This window comes from Heloderma suspectum, chromosome 4 (assembly GCF_057233095.1).
Source record: "Heloderma suspectum isolate Gila_16-S chromosome 4, 16-S_ref, whole genome shotgun sequence".
NCBI classification, from domain to species: Eukaryota; Metazoa; Chordata; class Lepidosauria; order Squamata; family Helodermatidae; genus Heloderma; species Heloderma suspectum.
This window is the reverse complement of record NC_139461.1, coordinates 79,590,456-79,611,028: the sequence shown is the minus strand read 5'-3', so window position 1 is coordinate 79,611,028 and position 20,573 is coordinate 79,590,456. Positions and strand designations below refer to the sequence as shown.

The window sequence follows — 20,573 nt, the reverse complement described above, 5'->3', positions numbered from 1 at the left end:
CTGTCTAAACACGCATAGGATTGCTCTCTTAAGAGTGATATGCAACATACTTGTTTCATGGCTCTCATCTTAAAAACAAGGGTGCATACAGGCTGCCGCTATTAATATGGAACACGGGGTAGTTACGGTGATCCTGACATAGTTGACACGCACCGCAGCAAATCGCCAGTACTTGCTGTACCTGGCAATCCTCAACAGTTACAAAGGAGCAGCCCTTTCCCCATGTCAGGTGGCGCGACGCGTCTCGGCCCCTAGGTGTCGCGAAGGAGCCTCGCTTCTCTTTGTCCGGAACGGGGCCGTAACCGCGCCCTCCTGCTGAAATGACAGAATCGGGACATGCGCAGGAGCGTCTATTGCCCTGCCCCCATTCCCAAGACGGCGGTGGCGCTGCCGTCACGGGGCCCGGATGTAGCGGCAGACGCGCCAGCTTCGCCCCTGCATTAGGAAAAGCGGTGCAAGCGTCTCCAGTAGGGAGAGACCATCGGGGAGTGAAGGGCGGGGGGGTAGGAGGGCCGTTAGTGGGTCAGTCCTTCAGTCGCAGACGTTGCGCTCCGCTGGCGGAGGCCGCATCCAACCCCACCCCCTCAAGTATCGGAGACCGGCCGGCCCGGCTCCGGGTCTTTGTTGTGCCGGCGTTTCCGCGAGGATATCCCCCCCGACCCTCTTCTTCCGCTGTCGGCATCAACGGCGCGGCCTCCCCCGTCTCCTCCCCGCGAGGGACGCCCGAGGCCCTGAGCAGCGATGAGCAACTCGAGGAATAATCGCGTGATGGTGGAGGGCGTCGGGGCGCGGGTCGTGAGGGGGCCCGACTGGAAGTGGGGGAAGCAGGACGGCGGCGAGGGCCACGTGGGCACCGTGCGCAGCTTCGAGAGCCCTGAGGAGGTGGTGGTGGTCTGGGACAACGGCACGGCCGCCAACTACCGCTGCTCGGGAGCCTACGACCTGCGTATCCTCGACAGCGCGCCCACCGGTGAGAGGAAGGGGCGCTTGGCGGGGCTGGGCCGAGGGGAGAGGGAGACGCGAGAGGAGCCTGCCCCCGGCCCCTTCTTTAAGGCCTCTCCGCTCCCCGTGGCTGGCGTGGCGTCCAGCGCCGTCGGGGCGCCGGCTTGGAGACCGCCCAGACAGCTGGACGGCCGTGGGTGTCTGCCAAGGGCTTGCCAGCCCTCAGGGCTCCTAATTGCGAGGAAGTGTTTCCCCCAAACGCTCTGCCTAGGCGGGGAAGCCTGTTGTGGGCACTGGCTGGGGATCTTACGCAGCCCTCAACGGTCAGCGGCACAGAGATGAAACGTGAGGAGCCACAGCGTAATCCTTGGCACGTCTACTCGGAAGTAAGTTTAGTTCAGCTGGACTTATTTCCAGGTAAGCGTGTGAAGGATCGCAGCCATAGCGGGGTAGGTCACTGGTAAACGCTGGGCTGGATCCAGATTTAGGCGTCTGCAGCTGGGATGGTGGAGTGGACGGAGGCGCCTCTTCCCTACTACAGCCCCTCTAACCCCCTTCTATACAGAAGGTCGAGATACCCTGCTGAATGGGAGAGCCACTTTCTGTGAATGCGGCCCATCTGTCCACAGAAGGCAGATCCTGGATCTAACCCCCTGAATAGAAGCAGACCTTACTGTTGGCAATGGGGAGGATTCTTCAAAAGTCTCCCCTTTAAGTAGTGAAGGAAAGTTCTACAAAGCTATTCATGCCATTCAAAGAATATTAAAGTGGAAAGCTTGATTTCTTTGGAGTTGCTTTCTCTGTAGATGTACTTAGGATTGGGGTTTTATAATGCAGGCTTTTGCATCCTTACTTAGAAGACCCCCTGTACTTTGTGGGACTTACTCAGGTTAACATGCTTTGGTTTGCAGTCTTGGACTGGATAGCTATATAGATCAGTTCTCCCAAGCGGAAGCAACTTTTAGGTTGACCTTTCATCTAGCAGTAGACATGTATTGACTCAATAGACATAACATTAAGGGCACAATCCTATGCATGTTTGGACAGAGAAAAGGCCTACAACTCCCAGCATTCCCCAGCAAACTGGCTGGGGAATGCTGGGAGTTGTAGGCCTTTTCTCTGTCCAAACATGCATAGGATTGCGCCCTAAGTATATTGCTAGAGAGAGGTTTGGAGAGCTCTTTCTTCTGGTGACATAGACAATAAGTTCCTTATTGTTCATGTGATAAAAAGCTTTTATAAAATAACTTGAGAAAGTTTGCTCCCATTTTTTGTGTTCTGCTTAGTCAACAAGAAGGGTTTTAGCACCACAGAAGTAAATCTACATTTGACACTGCTGTTTTAAAATTGCAGGGAAATGTTGATGGCAAGATGCCCCTATGTTTACAGAAACACAAACAGAGTTACAGTAATGTTCATGGAAAGTGTAATCTTTGTGCCAATGGTATGATAAATTCTTCAAGGTTGTACTAACAAATTACAGTTCCCTCAGGGACCATGGTTATCCCTTGTGCGCATCACCTAACAGATGTACAGTGCTATCACTCTAGTGGAATTCACCTATTAAGCAAGATCAGTGATGTGGGACAAAATTTTTCTGTGACTTTATCTTTCTGTGGAAAAGGTTATATTTCTAAATATCTATTTTATTAAATTGATTAGCAAAATAATGAATGAATACTAACTAATACAATATCAGTCAAATTGGGCAGTTTCAGAATTGTTATTATACACCGTAGTTCTTTGGACATACTCAAATTAGCATTGTAACACTTTCAGTGCCTTCATATTTTTTTCTTAAAATGTAAGTAATGTCAAGGTATTGTATTCTATTGAATTCTCATATAAACATTTTAAAGACAAGAATTTTAGTAAAATAATTTCTAAATAAAGGTTCGAATAGTTTGAATATGACATTTAAGAGAGCAATCAATCCTGTGGTTCCTGGGAGAGCATCCCAGGGAACATAGGATTGTTCAGAGTCCCCCTCCTAAGGCCGTACACTCTGCTATGACCTCAGGAGGGGGACTCTGAGCTCCGATCTTCCTCTCCCATCCCTCTGCAGCTGCTGTGGAAAGAATCCTGCTAGCTGCTTACTGAGATTGCAAATATGGCCTTGGAAGGAGAGAAAAGGGGGCATGGGGAGGGAAGGGGAGAAGTCAGGATATGAGAAACTCCAGCAGTGCACTATCTCTAGGTGGGCTCAGAGGCTTGTCCAGAGGAAAATGTTGTAATAGGAGGATGAAGAGGCAAAGATCGCCTCCATTGCTCCTTCCACCCTATTATCAGCAGCACAGGAGGGCATTGGACACCTGGAAGCCTCCAAGATTGGAGGTTTCCTTCTAAGGGTAGCGCAGTCCAAAGGACTGCATTCCAAAGCACCTTAATATAGTGCAGTCCATACCTGTCTTCTTAGACATAAACCCCATTGAATTCAATGAGCTTGCTCCCACATAAGTGTGTATAGCATTGTGTCTTTAGTGTGCTTTAATTCTGGCCTCCCGACCCCCTGCCCCCATCAAAAATTCATTTCTGGGTATTAGAAAAAAACTTACGTGTTATTTATAAAACACATAAATTAATATGGTGTACTTTAAAAACATTTACTAAATATATCAAATGTGCTAAATCAGATTCCAATTGATTTGGACATTGGAAAATTTCAGTAAACTTTTCTAACTTGAGAAATTCAAATCACTGTGATGGACTTTGTTCAGGCAGCCCTTTTTCTCCCTAACAGGTAATCAGTGCTGTCAGGTCTGTAGGTGCTAATCAAGTGGGGCCCAGGAGTGTTTCAGTAGGATGCACAGCTGCCTTATGTGTGTAAGATTTCCTAAATGAGGACACTTGCTTATCTTTTTGTGAGGAAGGACCATAGCCACAGCAGTGAACAATATCACCATGTTTAGCTTGGATTACTGTATTAGAATTAATTGAAGCTGAATGTGAAATCATTATATAGACACCAGCTGGTCTGCTTGCTTTTGTCTTTGGTATGTGAAAGGCATGCATTCTTGTATGTTTTTGTTGATCAATTTCAGATACATCATTTTTTCCCAGGGTAATCTGTCCAGCCTTTCTAAGTACCACTGCTTCGTTCATTAATTTAATTTATGTTGCATTTACTTGGCCAGTGCAAATCACAACATAGTGGGCTAGAAACAAAATATTATGAGCAACAATTTCTGAAATGAATTGCTATAGGATATTGGTCGCATTAGGTTTTTCAAGCATGGGAGAGTTTTCGACTTGAACTTTACAACATCAGATCACGCAGTCAGTTCCCCAAGGGCCTTCAACACTATGACACTCCATGGCAGATATATTTTCTATGCAGAATGTCCCAGGTTCAGTCCTTAAAGCATCTCTGGTTGAAAGATAAAGGGTAGTAGGACTGGGAAAATCTACTTGAGATTTTAAAAAGCTGCTATTGGTCCAATTGGGTAATAATTGGCTAAGTGGACAGATAGTCTGTCTCAAAAGAAAGGAGTGCCTTATAATTATATTATAAGGGAGAGAGCCTGTGCCCCCCACCAGGATCTGAGGGGGGGGCATAGGATAGTTCGGTTTCCTGGCTCCAACGTTGGAAACAGGGCTCCAACCTCCGAGCCAGAAAACCACGCTCCCCTCCCTCTCATTGCCAGTGTGAAGAGAACTGCGCTGGCTGCCTCTCTGTGCTCAGAAAACAGAGCGAGGAGACAGGGAAAAGGGGGTGTTCCCGAGGGAGGGGAGGAGGTGGCTGTAATATGACTTATCATATGGCTGCTCCAGCCTCCTTCCCACCCCCTTTGAAATCACCCATCTAGCAGAAATGTAGGGTGGCTGGAACATGGAGGCAAAGATCTCCTCCACTGTCCTCCCCTCCTGCATTGGATATTTGGCAGCCTCGAAGTTTGGAGGCTGCCGGCAATCCAGGTAGGATTGTGCCCTAAGAAATCTTACACAAAAACCTACCTAAAATATCACTTCCATGCAAAGTTTATCATGAATTGTGTCATTTGGGCACTTGGTTGTTTATCATCTTTTTATTTTTTTACTGATTTATCTTTTGTGTTCACCACTCTGGAATCTGTTTTGTATGTGGAGCAGTATACAAATATTGTAAATAAATAAATATTGACATTTTTATTTGAAACATTGACATATAGAGCAGTATCCAATGCTGCCCGTGTTCTAGTGGGACCCACCACTAGTGCAGTGGGAAGCTAGTGGACCCTGCAGCAATTAGAAATGAGCAAGACACTCGTTTCTGGAACAGGTCAGCAGAGCTTGCAGAAGGGAGCTCTGCTGACCTGTCCCATTTTGGAAATGAGCATTTCCACTCATTTCCAGGATTGCTCTTGGAACTTCTAGATCCTGTTGCAGTGGGTCTCACTAGCTCAACAGAAACAGCAACAGTATTGAATACTGCCCATAGTCTTTTGGCAGTAAATGCAGCAGGGCTTCTAAAAAGTCAAAATATAAGTTAAACCCCACTCTAGGATTTGTTGTAATATTTAATTTACTCTGTAGTAATTAAAATTAAGTTACCCTTTTCTTTTGTACATATATATATAGTTTAAAATATGAATCATTAATTTGCTTGGAACTCATTTTTTTGCTCTCTGGAGTATTAAATTTTGTCATGTTAAAAATATTTAAATATGTTAAAAATATTTAAAATTACAGAGTTAAAATACAATTATTTGCAGAATAATTCAAAATCTAACATCTAAAAATTCTTTTTCTAAAATTGTTGCTTACTTGATAACCCACACTCTGTGTTGGTGGAAACAGTGCTACTGTTGCCTACAATATTATCTTATTAGGATTATATGTGTGGCCACTAAATATCCATTCTACATTCCTTAGTTCTAGTTTAAAAATTCAGGGATAGTTGGCTGGATAAGGAAACCGCCCTTCCCCCTCCTCTGCTTGCCCAGTTGGCTTTTGCTTCTCACCCAGCTCCTTTCTCTCTCTTCACACATCTTTCAGTGCATGGAAGAAGTGGAGCCTTGTAGCCACAGCACTCAGAATGATCTCTCCAACTTTGCCTTCTGGCCTCAGAAGGCATGAAGTGAGCCAAGCTGCTCTGGCAGCCTGATTCTCTCAGGTTGTTTACAGCAAGGTTGTGATCTTTTGGTGAGGCTGACAGCTGTTCCTTTCTCCATTCCAGGAAGATTAGATTTAAGGTCATAAAGGAGAATGAGAACTCATCTCATTGTCTGGGGACAATTTTCACTTGCCATAGGCAACCAGGCAATTGGCTATTTGAAGCCTGGATTTAGCTCTTGAAGCTTCTGCATGCCTCTTGTGTTTGTTCATGGTGGCGTCCTCCTGCAAGGTGGTTTGTAGCAAAATATGCTCTTTTACCAGAATTTGAAAAAGCACTTCCTTAGAGAGTAATCCTATAGCCACTAGACCATAGGATTTTTCGGTTTCTGGGAACTGAGGTCAGAACCAGGGCTCCAAATGCAGTTCGCAGAAATTGTGCTCCCCGCCTCCTTGTAGTAGATGCAGTTCTTTCCATGCCGGCTATGTCTCTGCGCTTGGAAATGGAGTGCGGAGTTGGGGAAAAGGGGGCAGTCCTGGGGGCAGGAGGGGAGGAGAACATGGAAGCCGCTTTACATAGCTCCCTTTCACTGCCTGGCCTCCTTCCCTCCCCCTCCCTGAAGGCACGGCTACATAGCTGAAATGGGTCATCTAGCTAAAAATCCAGGGCTGCCAGCTACCCTACATTGGATACTTGGCAGCCTCCAACCTCGGAGGCTGCCGACTCTCAAGATAGGATAATGCCCTTAGTAATCTACTCAGATGGGCAGTAGCATCTATGCGCGGAGGGCTTACCTGGTGATTGTGGAATGACTTGCCTTGTGGACTTCGATTCCCAGTGCAGCTGGTTGATGAACTTCTTGTTAAATAGCTTATGGCTAAAATACCCCTTGCATGTTAACATTCCAATAACATATTATTTTACTGAAATAATATGCGAGTCCTTGAAATATTTCCTAAGACCAGCAAGTTATTTTGACGCAAAGCTGAAACTTGACATATAATATTCTTTGCAAAAAGAAAAATGTTTTCCAGTAATTTGATGACTTAAATATGGGGCTTATGTATATGACTTTACACTGCAGCAACATGTTGCATTAGAAAAAACATATTTATGTGATGTATTTAAGTTGAAGGAAAATTTCTACAGCCTATTGGCTTTTAGTTTTTATCTTAAGAGATGCATTTTTATTGTCTGAGAGACCCTTTAAAAGTTTCATTTTCGTAGCAAAATAGGGTCTTTATACAAACCAAAAATGTGTGTTTGGGTTTATTGCTATAAGGTTAGTTTCATGGAGAAAAGTGCTGATTGGAAAATTATACAATTTCACTTACTCTATTGAGATTAAAAAATCTAGTTTGGTGGGCTGGTCTGTGGTGAAGAGGAGCCAGTGTCCTTAATAGGGTGGTGCCAGCCAGTACACACACATGTGGGCCGAGAACTCTGGTGTCAGACTGCAGCCCCAGCAGGGTCTGCCCAGCACTGTCTCGGTGGGTCTTGACCAGCCTATCATGATTCCAGCCCACTCAGTGGATGTGTGCTGGCCAGAGCTGTCCTGATAATATTGGCATCATTAACAGGGTACCAGCATAGAGTATCCACGTGCGTGAAGTAGGCCCGGAGCGCCCCTTGGTGCAGTCACCACCCAGCTGAGCCACAGGACATGTGAAGAAAGACTTCCTTTTGTTTTGTCTCAACCCTTGCCAATCAATTCATTCAGTGACCCCTAGTCCTACTGTTGGGAGAGAAGGGAAAAATTCTCTGCCTGTTCTCTTTATTCTGTTCATAATTGTATAAACCTATTTCGAGTTTCCCCTTTGTCTTTTTTTCCTAATTGGAAAAGTCCCAAATACTTTAGCCTTTCCCACCCCTTGATCAGTGTGGTTTCTTCTTTCTGTACGGTTCTACTTGTGTGATAAGCACTGTTCTTACATATTCCTCACTTTCACTGTATGTGTGGGTGGTCTCAGCTGTCCCCATATGTTGATAGGCACATCTACAACTTGTGTACAAGCATATGCATGGTGGAAGAGCTCCACACGATCAGGAGCTTTGCATTTTCAGGCTTCTTAATCATGCAGAGCGCTGCCTGTGCTCATACAGATGTGCCTAAGTCCAGGGGATGGAGCCTGCTGCTTGCTGCATGTGCATTGAACATGCAGAGAAGAGCTCTAGCAACTAAAAAGGGTGACTGGAACTATATACAAATATTCCATATGTGTTTGCAAAGAAGATTTTTTAATTATAATACTAGTACTATATTTGCTTATGCTGCAGAATTGATGTTTAGTGAGTAGTTGTATCCCCATCAGCTTATAGGGAACAGTGCTTTCTGAAACAAAATCATGGTGAATGCTTGCCTGAATCTAGTATGTGATTATGTTGAAGAATAATCCTAACATTGTGGGGAGTATATTGGAAAGCTATTGAAATGATGTTGTTAGGGTTTTCGGGTTTTTTGGCATGTACTATTCATGTTCTTCTTCTGTATACAATGTTTGCATATGCCTCTGCATGTACATTCCAGTTTTTTGTGCTAATTATACTCTTTTCCACAGGAATTAAGCATGATGGAACAATGTGTGATACATGTCGCCAGCAACCAATAATTGGCATTCGATGGAAATGTGCAGAATGCACAAATTATGACTTATGCACTGTGTGTTATCATGGGGATAAACATCATTTGAGACATCGCTTTTACAGAATAACCACACCAGGAAGTGAAAGGTAACTTTTAAATTCACATTTTAATTAAAAAAAATCTAGTTATGAGATAGTGCTGTGACTTGGATATAGAAAAGAGTCTTGTCACCGCTAGAAATGTGTAGATGCTCAAGAAATTAACATTTGACTTAAACAATTTTTTAAAACTCTCTTTAATTCTTGAAAATGAAAGTTTTGAACAACTTGTTTTTGATCTGACCGTCGTTTAACCTGTCATTTGATATTTTTAGGGTATTACTGGAATCGCGCCGTAAATCAAAGAAAATCACTGCAAGAGGAATCTTCACAGGTGCCAGAGTGGTACGAGGAGTTGATTGGCAATGGGAAGATCAGGATGGTGGCAATGGACGTAGGGGCAAAGTAAGAGTTCCGAGTACCTATGATAGCTCCCCTGTTACGGATAGAGTGTTACCTCATGAAGTTTGGATTACGGAGCACTCTGGAACTTTGCAGAGGTGGTGGACCCAATATTTTGGGTCCACCCATGGAGGCCTATTAGTCCGGATGGATTTGTGGTGTCTTTGGGGGATTTTTCCAAGGATGTGGCTGGCAGTTATGCTGAGGCCCTGGTCTCCCTCTGAAAGAAGGGCTATTGATAACAGTTGTTCAGACGTCTTTGCTCAGGTGCCCTTTCTTGACTCATAGAGCACATATGAACGGTGTGCCGAGGAACTGATGGTAATGAAATGATTGGGTCAGCAGTTATGGAGGTAGTGGCAGAAAACTCATAATGAATATGACCAAACACAGGCAGTGATAGTGAGGAAGAAAGCTTATACACTGCACAGTATTATCCATCAGTGCTTTTCTGAGTGTTAAGGAGTCTAGTGCAATCTGACATAAAGAATTTGGAAGTGGAACCTTTCGTGGTCTACTGTGACGCTTATTTCAGATAGAATTGCTTGCATCCATACCAACGTAGATGTCATGAAGCAGAATCAAAGATGGATGCAGCCAGTGTACCATCTTCTAGTGCTTTTATAATAGATACTATTCAGCTTGTGCAGTCAGAGCACATGGGTAGGCTACATGGAGGTTTGTAGCCTAACATAAGTATTCTTGATCCTTGTACCTTGTGGCTAAATAGAGCTGCCTGAGAGGTTTTGACTACCTGGGTCACAGAGGTTGTGTAAGAGAAGGTGTGATCCCTGCTACATTAAAAGAAGCAGTATTGAAACCGCTTCTGAAAAAATCAGCAACATTGGACCCACTGGACCTTAATAACTATAGTCTTGTTTCTAATTAGCTCCTTAGGATAGCCTCTTAACTCCATGTGATACTGGATGACACCGATTGCTTATATCCATTCAAGTATGGATTTTTGCCTGGTTTCAGGACAGAAATCGATTTGGTCACCCTAGTGGATGACCTCTGAGGAACAGACAAGCTTTTTTGGTAGCAGCACCAAGACTTTGGGATGCCCTGCACAGAGATATCTGCCTCACTCTTTTCCTGTTAGTCTTCCATTGCAGTATGAAGACCTTCCTATTTTTGAAAGGGCTTTAATTTTTAGAGGTTTTAGTGAACATTGTGTTGTTTTTGTTTTTCTGGTTCTATCTTTCTGGTTTTGCTGCTTCTTTTAAGTAGTGATAATGTTTTGTTGCATTTTTATTGATATTTTTATTGTATTTCCTTTTCTTTGTTAGCTGCTTTGAACTTCTTGGAAAGACAAGACGTAAATGTTTTAATTAAACAATAAATGTAAGCGTTCTTTTCTATAGGTTGTGGATGAAGATTATTTACTCTTTTGCAGCAGAAACATATCTATCTTCTTTACTTTACTAGGTAACTGAAATCCAAGACTGGAGTGCATCAAGTCCACACAGTGCAGCATATGTTTTATGGGACAATGGAGCTAAAAACCTTTACAGAGTTGGCTTTGAAGGCATGGTAAGGAATAAAGCAATACAAAGAATAAAATTGCTTCATGGAGGAATAGTAAAAATGGCTTGTGCTGTGCTATTATTTTCTTTTGTGATACCCTTCTGTCAGTTTGCATGCTATTAGGTACTTCATTGTTCCTAGAGCTGTAGGCTCATGCATATGCATAAGTCTGGTTATGGTTTATTAAACATGCAGACCTTAAACTTTTTGGCTGGCTTCTGTCTCAATGTTAGTGGGAAGTACTATTGTAAATATGATATTTATTGATTTATTTTTTAAAATAAAATAGAAATGGTTAGATGAGAAGATAGCTAAGAAGTATTTAATTCCCCAGAATTGTAAATATGTTTTTAATGCTATCTATTGTTCTAATGGTATGGTAGTGCTCTATGTGCTTTAATTAAATTCAAGCTTGATCAGTGAATTTCTCATGTTGATTTCAGTAATGCTAAGGCATAATCTCAAATTAATGTATGCCAGAAGTGGGACAGATAGTTGTTTTCTTTTCCCCACCCAGTTTAATTATGGGTCATATTTCATGCATAGCATTGATTCATTACTCATTAGAATAAAGTACTTAGTATGGTAAATGAGACTCATTAAACAATGTGAAGATATTTGATATAACTCTATATTTATTTGGCAAATGTTCTTCTTGGTGTTAGTGAAGTCATTGTTCCCTTCCTTTGAAACTTGGATTTAATGTAATCCTTAGTTTTTGTGCAAACTGCCAGTATATTGTAATCAAACCTCAAATTACTCCCATTTATTATTTCAAAGTAGAATGTTCTACTGATTTACAAGTTGTCCCTTCCTCTACAAAATCGTTGCTCCCCTTTCCCTTTCTCACCTGAACAGAATACTTTATTTCTTATGCAGGAAAAATTGTATGTTCTGTGTCAACATTGTGGTTAAATATGTTTTTGCTGAAGTTATGCTTTAATCCTTGTCATATTGGTGTTGCATTTAAATGTGTCTTTCCCCTGGAAGCAGCTCAGTGAGTTGCTGTTCATGTGCATACTTTTTTAGTTGCTTTGGTTTTTTTTTAATCACACTGAATTGTGGTAGCAGAATAACATAAATTACATTTATCAACTGAAATGCAGTGTCAGATTGTCACAAAATTAGTGCAGTGTGCTGTTTTCATGGGTGAACGTATGTTTTGCCTTGTAGTTGTGGTATATATGAGTTTCCTTGTCTTGGGAGTATCGGTAGCCTTTCATTTTCAGCATCATTCTGTAATATATTCATTGTAACTCAGTGGATGACTTACTCTTTTCATGCTGCAATCTGTCAGTACCTCAAGTTTACTGTTCTGGGCTTTTTTTATCCAAGTAATAAAGAAACAGACAGATCTTTGCAGCAGCACATAGTTGGCCTATACACCAGCTGTCCCTTTGTTTGCTCCCTCAGTTCCAGATTATATGAATTAGAGGACTCTTCTCTTCCTGTTCACTCCACCCTTTAGTGTACATGTGCTGAACGACCTTTGCCCAATGGGAATTGCTTCAGAGATAACACCAGATGGCTGTTATTTGGATTAGGAATCGTGAGAACAACAGTTAGGGAGGAGAAACATATTAGAATTTGTTGCTAGGTATATTCAATAGAGGTTACTTCTAAAATAACTTGCCTATGCATCCTGTAAAGTCCACATTTAAAATAGTATGCAGAATTGTTCATTGTGCTAGTGAAGCATATAATTAAAACAATATATATCTGTAATGCTGCTTAATTATTGTGTGTAGAAAAAATATTTTGGCTTCTTTAAAAAAAGAGAAGAGCTAGGCTTTTGCAAGCTATTTTGGGAAACAGCATTGTGAGTTGTGCCATTAGTCTGGTGTGGCAAAGATTGATAAGTGTGTCTAAGTTGGACAAGGCCTCCTATCACTTGAATGTGGATGAAGAGAGAATATGGCATGGTATGAACAAGATGGTGGATAGATGACAGTATTTACTCTCAAATCCATATCAACAGGACCACTAACTTCCTGTTGATGAGTGTTAGTTTGAAACCAGGGTTTAAATCCCTAACAGCATGTACAGAACTGGATAATTACATAGGATTTACGAAAAGCATCTATCTTTCCAGTTCCCATGGACTTTAGAAGGAAGGGGACAAAGTAAGAACTAGTGAAAAACTTGGCTAAAAAAGGACCCACATACGAGGTCATTCTAGATATTGGCTGCGTTCAGCTGTCGCTTTAAGCCATGGTGGTTTAATAAGATATTCAGAGTAGCTTATTTTTTAAATAATCCAGGATACTCTGCCACATGAGTGGGCTAATAAGCTACTCTGAGTAGTTTATTAAGCTATTGTGCATAATTGGAGTCATCCCCTCACCCCCACCCCACTGCAGTCCTCCTGGCTGAGCAGTGGTGCTGTTTCACCCATTGACAAAGGAGTGAAAATCCTGAGTAACTCACCAAGAAGCAAAAATCCCATGGGCAGCAAAAGGGGTGTAATGGCTATAAAACCTTGGAGGTTTGCAGGATTGGGACCAAACTTCACACAGCCTCTCCTAGCCAGGAGGCACCCGATCTACCATCAAAACCCTGTGCAATTACCCCAGAGGAGCAAAAAACCTGTGTGCATCAAAAAAGGGGTGCCTATAAAACCTTGGGGCTTTTCAGGATCAGGACCAAACCTCATACAGAGGTGTAACGCTCTTTTGGTCATTCGCTAAAGCACTATAGTGCTTTCTCACTAAAGTGCTAAAGTGGAATTGCACATTTGTCCCTGTAGACATTGTTGGCATAGAGAGTTTAATGTGTTCCCAATACTGCAATTGCAAAAATGTGCAAATTTGCAAATGCACAAAAGTGCAAAGGAAATATATATATAAAAAAGAGGAACAGATGCAACTGCGGAATAGGGGAAAATGGGAGAATAGGGGAAAAACACGCTCACTTTTTGCCCCATCCCAGCAAACTGTCAGCGGGCTTCCATTACACAGAGAACTCCCACGAAAAACAGAAATGGCAGTGATCTGAACCACTCCTGCTGCCAACTCTGTAGGTGAGCAAAATAACCCACAGTGCCCAACAGACGACACAATAACCCATGGTGGGGTAAATGACTCCTACTGCAGATCATGGGTTATTTTGCCCAAATAAACCATCATGGATTAAAAAATTCCTGACAGACAACATGATAACCTAAGATGGGTTAAATAAGCTATCGTGGCTTATTTAACCCATCGTGGGTTATCATGTTGTCCGAACCTAGTCACAGTCTGACAAAACCATTATGGTGCATACTGGCTCGTTAAAAGCCGAATCAATCTGTATTCAAATGGGTAAAACTAAAGTTCTCTGTTTTTTTTAGTCAGACCTTAAATGTGTCCAGGATGCGAAAGGAGGATCCTTTTACCGAGACCATTGTCCTGTACTTGGTGAGTTGAAGTAAACATAATCTGAATTCTGGTATGATTAGTATATAAGACTCAATTAAGTCAATGGATTTGTGCGTGCACAATTTACTTTGGGATTAAAGCCATAAATCAAGGTAATAACATTTTGCCTAGTGCTTACCATAGTTAAAATTTTAACTGATTTAATTTTTTGTATATTGAAGGTTTTATATTATGTTTTATCATGTTGTGAACCTCCCAGAGAGCTTTGGCTATTGGGCAGTATAGTAATAAATGTATGAAAGAATGAAAATTCACAGTCTATACTACTTAACAGTGCAATCCTATGTATGCTTAGACAGAAAAAAGTCCTATAACTCCCAGCATTCCCAAGACAGCATGGCTGGCTGGAGAATGCTGGGAGTTGTAGGACTTTTTTCTGTCTAAACATGCACAGCATTGTGCCCTTAGCTGTGTTAGAGCTAATTTTGATACTGTTATCTGAACTGCTAAGTGACCGCATGTCCAGCTACATTACACTGCTAAGTAGCTATACTGCTTCATTGAACTCATAACGTGTATATCAGCCAGAATAGGAGTAGGTTGTTAAAACAGCAGTGTTCTTCTATTGTATAATGTTGAAGTCACCATTCCCTTTCTTTGTGAGAGTGAGTTAGGGTTTCTAAATTTCTTGTCATTTTACTCTAACCGTAGGTGAACAAAATGGTAACCGGAATCCTGGTGGATTGCAGATCGGTGATCTAGTAAATATTGATCTTGACTTAGAAATTGTTCAGTCTTTGCAGCATGGCCATGGAGGATGGACTGATGGAATGTTTGAAACTTTAACTACTACGGGCACAGTTTGTGGCATAGATGAAGATCATGACATTGTTGTACAGTATCCAAGTGGCAATAGGTATATTAATCCCATATTTTTACAGGACAGACTGGTTAAGCTGCTGGAATTTGGTTAGCACTTCAAGGGCGATCCTATGTCCCCTAGACAGCTTCTTGAGGACATAGGATATTTCAGTTTCTGGGATCCGAGGCTGGAACCAGGGTTCTGGCCTCAGAGCCCAGAAGCTGGGCTCCCTGCCCCCTTGTAGCCGGCACGGTTCTCTCCGTGCTTGCTATGTCTTCGCGCTCAGAAACTGAGCATGGAGATGGCAAAAAGAGGGCGGTCCTGTGGGTGGGGAGGGGAGGAGACCATGGAAGCTGATTTACGTAGCTTCCAGTGCTCATCCCAGCCTCCTTCCCTCCCCCTCCCTGAAGCCACGTCTAGACTGACAAAATCACCCATCAAGGGAAAATGCAGGGTGGCTGGAACACGGAGGCGAGGATTACTTCTGTGCTCCAGCCACCCAGCGTTGGATATTTGGCAGCCTCTGACTTTGGAGGCTGCCAACTATCAAGATAGGATTGTGCCCTCCATTTCCCTTTGACTCCTACCATATCCCAGAACAAGAATGGGAACGTAAATCTTTATGCTCTTTGGTCATAGATTGCATAGAAATATACCAACAATACCCTAGTGAATATTGGTTGGGGTTTTTTTGCATTTTAAACTTCAGGTAGAATATAGGAAACACACAAAAGTTACAGTAGCACAGAAGCAATTTTATCCATCTCTCCAGTATCACTGCAATACTAAATAATTCCTTTAGTCAGGCAACAGAATGGGAAGTAAGTGATGCTGTTCTTATTGATCTTCATTGTAAATATGCTGAATAATGTGTTAAGAGCTACTTTTATTTTTGTAAAACTTTGAATAGATGTTCATTGCCTACTTTGTGTAGAGCTGTGCCTGTTTAAAACATTTGGTATAGAATCTCTTTGAGAGTGTGAGAAAAGCCTGTTTCAGTTAAATGCACTACTTAAACCAAAAATGCCAGTTAAAATAATATTTTCTGTGGTTTCAAGTATTTTAGTAAAGGGAAACACCAATAAAATGTTCCCTCTCTTCAAGACTCATTTGCAGCACTGCTCCTACCTGCTGTATCTCAGCATCCCTGACCGTTTGTGCAACACAGTCCCTCCTCCCAGGCATACGCATGACTTATAGGCACATTGTACTGCACAGTGAAGGCAAGAACTATTAATCTCTATTACTTTTTTCTAGATTGTGTTTCCCTAAAATACTTAGTTGCCTTGTTACTTGGTTATCTAATTGCATTCTTAGCAGTTAGCTTATATGGTCAGTAACATATTACAGAAATGAGGCCAAATAAGAGCCTGTCCGGATCCTGCAGTGACCAACCATATGCCTGTGTGAAGCCCACAAGCAGGGCATGAGAGCCTCTCCCGTTGTTCCTCAGCAACTAGTATTCAAAGGCACTCTGCCTCTATTCTGGAGGAAGTATATAGCTATCATGACAAGCAGCTGTTGAAAGCCTTGTTGGCCATGAAGTTGTCTAGTCACCTTTTAAAGCCATCAAAGTTGGTAGCCCTCACTACATCTTGTAATACATTGCATAATTTAACTATGTGCTCTGTGAAGAAGTACTTCCTTTTGTCTGTCCTAAATCTCTAACTATTCAGCTTACTCGGATGATCCCGCTACTTGTATTATGCGAGGAGAAAAACTTCTCTATCCACCCTCTCCACACCCTGCATAATTTTATACACCTCTATCATGCCCCCCCATCTCACCTAAAGCCCTACAATCTTTACTTGTAGTGGTGTTGCTCAGCCGCTTGTTCATCATAGTTGCCCTTTTCCAACTCTACAATATCCTTTCTGAGGTCCAGCAGCCAGATCTGTACAGAGTAATTCCAAGTGTGGATGCACAATTCATTTGTATCAAGGCATTACAATACTGGCAATCTTATTTTGAATCCCTTTCCTAATGATCCTTAACATGGAATTCACCATTTTCACAGCTACCACACACGGTGTTACTGTTTTCATTAAACTATCCACAACTGCAAGATTCCTTTCTTGATCAGTCACTGCCAGCACAGACCCTGTCAGTGTATATGTGAAGTTAGCATTTTTTGTCCCAGTGTACATCACTTTACACTTCCTTACATTGAACCACATTTGGCAATTTAATGCCAATTACCCCAATTTGGGGGTATCTTTTTGGAGCTCTTCACTATTGTATTTACCACGCTTAGCCACCTCATTGCTCACTTCTAACTCCAGATCATTTCTTTATAATTTTAAAAGCACCAGTCCCAATACAGATACTTGAGGGACTCTATTTCTTGCACCCCGCTGTTGCAAGAAGTGTCCATCTCTTTAACCAGTTACCAGTCCATAAGAGGTCTTATCCCATGACAATTAAGTTTGCTCTGAAGCCTTCAGTGACGACTTTGTCAAAAGCTTTTTGAAAGTTCAGGTAAACAAGGCCTACCAGATCACTCCTATCCACATATGTATTAATATTCCAAAGAACTCTAAAAGTTTAGTGAGACAGGATGCACTTTTGCAGAAGCCATGTTGACTTTTCTTCAACAAAACTGTCCTCCTGTATTCTTGATAATTTTATCTTTAATATTGCCTTCAACCAGTTTACCCAGAATAGGAATTAAGCTAACCAGCCTGTAATTTCCTGGATCTTCCCTAGATCCTTTAAAAAGAAAATAGTGATGCACAAGAATCCTTCTCATGTTACTTTTAAAACTCTAGGCATTCTCCTTGCAGCTAATAGACTCAATCATGGAAACATACTTGGGCTCTTCTAGAATCAAGCAGTTGCAGACTGGCAAAATGTGGGGTCAGACTAGTTAATAGTGCAATTATCCAGTTACAGTTTCATAAAAATTACTTTTCATAATATTTCAAGTTACTGATATTTTCTAGGTGGACCTTTAACCCTGCTGTTCTCACCAAAGCCAACGTTGTCCGAAGTGGAGATGCTGCTCAAGGTGCTGAAGGCGGTACCTCACAATTTCAAGTGGGTGACCTTGTCCAAGTTTGTTATGACTTAGAAAGAATCAAGCTGCTTCAAAGAGGACATGGTGAATGGGCTGAAGCAATGCTTCCTGTAAGTTTATAGACATTCTTTTGTTAACCTTAATGAAGAACTAGTTAGAAATATATATATAAATGTGATGAGGGCGAGGGGGCATCTTACTACCTCAATCCATTTTCCAGTGTATCCTGGGGTGTTAAAATATCCCACAAACAATGATGTGTCTGTGGTGTCAGAAGAAGTATGTTTCATACTCAAAATATTAGAGAAGTATCATAAACCGTCATGGTAAAACTTCAGAAATTTTTATTATTACTAAAGAACTAACATTTTTGGTCTTGTGGGCTATTTTTCTAATCTCATAGCAGATTTGTCTCTAATGAGGTAACCTGGTGTTCTCCAGTGAAATCCCATGGTTTGTGCCAGCCTACTGACACCCAGAGTACTTAAGCCTCCTTCCCTAGACCAGTTTTCTTTGGAAAAACCCATGAGGACATTTTATACCCCCAAAATGTGGCTTGGTTTGGAGACATAAAAGCACCCCAATGGTTCAATAAGTAGATTCTGGGTATATTTTATGCCTCAGGGGTGTGTGTTTTTTTCCATAAAGAAAGCGGTAAGCAGTAAGAGGCTGAAATTTGGGGACATAATGCAGGTGACAATGCTATAGGAGGACTATGCTGCAGGTCTACTTCTGTGTAAATTCTGCAGTGTAAAGTGCATTTGGGTGTACCTCTGTTTATGTGAATTAATTTACCTTCAAGTGTTGAGGGTGAGAAATAGTTTAGTGTTGAAGGAAAATCCTGCAATCTTATTCTGATTGTGTGGCACAAGTGACCTTATACATTCCCACTGTGCCAGTTGGGTGCAGAAATTCTGTATTTTAATGTTGTATTGGCTTGTGAACTGCCCAGAGAATATGTGTTACCGGGCAGCTATATCAATACACTAAATAAATATGTGCGTTGGTTAAAAACGTGGCTCATGTACTGAGGCTGGTGTCAAGTGTGACCTTGTGCTAGTGTTAGGATGTTTATATCCACTTGTATGTCTCTTGGTGCTGGCATCTGAATTCTTAGGATAAGCCTATGATTCTATGTACTCATGCTAGTAAACTGTTTTTTCTAAAATGCATCCAGAGACACTTGATGCCCAAATATTTAGTCTGGCTACTTCATTATATCAGTAAATGGGAAAGATTTCCCTCCTTCGGGACAATTGCTCTAGTTCTTTAGGACCACAGTTCACGACCCAGACAGATTTCATTTCTGTTAACAATATTTCTGTTAACAATGCCTTGAATGAAATTTTTAGAGAAGAGTCATACTTATGATTTCTCTTCGAAAATGGAGGGCAGTGTGGCAGTTGCACAGCACATGGAAGAAGTTCTTTTCCCATGTAAATCCAGTTTAATATTATGTAAAATTAGCCCAATGGGAGGAAAATATCTCATGTTGGATGGATTTTCAAATGGTTTATGCCCGCAGTCACCATTATGATGGAAGTAAGGAGCAGTGATAAATCTGGAATAAAGGTTGGTGGTCATTCAAGTGTCTCTCTTTTTAAAGGTGCATTTCATTATTGCAGCCTGATGCAGATAACTGATATTCTCCCTCCCTGTCGCCCTCCCTCATTTGGCTTTGCATACCAAATCAGTGTCTAGGATTGGATATTTGTAGTGGCATTCAATCATCTACATTTCTATACAGCCCAATAGCTGAAGCTCTTTGGGCAGTTCACAGCAATTAAAACACAACATGATAAATGTTTAAAATTGCAGTATAAAGTAAAAATAAAAAAACAAGTAAAACATAGCAGCAGTGCAAAGACTTAAAATACAGTAAAATATTTAAAACAACAGAAACTGAAAGACTAAAATTCCTGGGAAAATAAAAAGAACTTCACATGGCGCTGAAAATAGCACAATATAGTTGCCAGGCAAGCCTCTTTGGGAAACTCATTCCACAACCAGGGTGCTAAAATCTTAAAATCTATTATTTTTCAAGTCATTTAATCATCTAGACCAAAGAAATCCAGCAGTAGGTGCTTAAGTAGCCACAGTGTTACTTAGTTATTATAAAATGTACAGCTCCACATTAAGAGACATTCCAGGAGTGTACAATAAGTTAAAACACAAAGTACAAGATGTTACAGTAAAAACAAATTAATAAAACAGTGGCTGGAAGTTACTCATCTCTCAGGAAATCCTTGCCTGAAATGGTCTGGCAGTAGAATTAGGATCACTTATGTAATGTCTGAAATCATTAGAAAATAGCTTGTCTTTCTGAACAAGTTCATAACAGAAACGACTGATTTTTTTATTTAAGAACTATTCACTGCACTTTTTTTAGCTTTTAGCCTGACATATCTTTTTTTATTTTAATTTTTTTAACAAAACAAAACACAACAACATAAACACACAATACACATACACTAAAATATCTCTTAAGATTGTAAGATATCTACCTTTGGCTCCCCTTACACAGCAAATGCTTATTATTATTCTCTAGTTCTTATCTTAGTTGTATATCATACATTGAGTTCACAGACATTATCTCATTTCTCTCCTAATTTTAACAACAACAACAACAACAACAACAAAAAGAGAACCATGTCAAAGTTCAGAATCCGCATACATAGATATAATTTTTCTCTATTTCTTGTACAAATTCTATAAAAGGTTTCCAATCTAACATAAATTTAGTTGTTGATTCTT

The 20,573-nt window shown here is 41.3% G+C and overlaps 1 protein-coding gene across 4 annotated transcripts in view; it reads left to right on the top strand.

Annotated features, from left to right (window-relative positions):
• The first annotated feature begins 360 nt into the window (after window positions 1-360).
• Window positions 361-20,573, top strand: part of MIB1 (MIB E3 ubiquitin protein ligase 1) — an 82,536-nt gene continuing 62,323 nt past the window's right edge. For 2 of the 4 annotated variants that reach the window (XR_014790134.1, XM_084849729.1), the window contains exons 1-7: window positions 367-970; window positions 8,533-8,704; window positions 8,932-9,061; window positions 10,487-10,591; window positions 13,914-13,980; window positions 14,653-14,857; window positions 17,746-17,929. Coding sequence is in view for 3 of the 4 variants with exons in the window: in XM_084849729.1 (XP_084705855.1) it covers window positions 742-970; window positions 8,533-8,704; window positions 8,932-9,061; window positions 10,487-10,591; window positions 13,914-13,980; window positions 14,653-14,857; window positions 17,746-17,929 (1,092 nt within the window). In the remaining variant the exon portion in view is untranslated. Of the gene's footprint in view, window positions 971-8,532; window positions 8,705-8,931; window positions 9,062-10,486; window positions 10,592-13,913; window positions 13,981-14,652; window positions 14,858-17,745; window positions 17,930-20,573 lie in introns of all 4 variants that reach the window. The other 2 variants (XM_084849727.1, XM_084849728.1) reach the window with 2 other exon arrangements.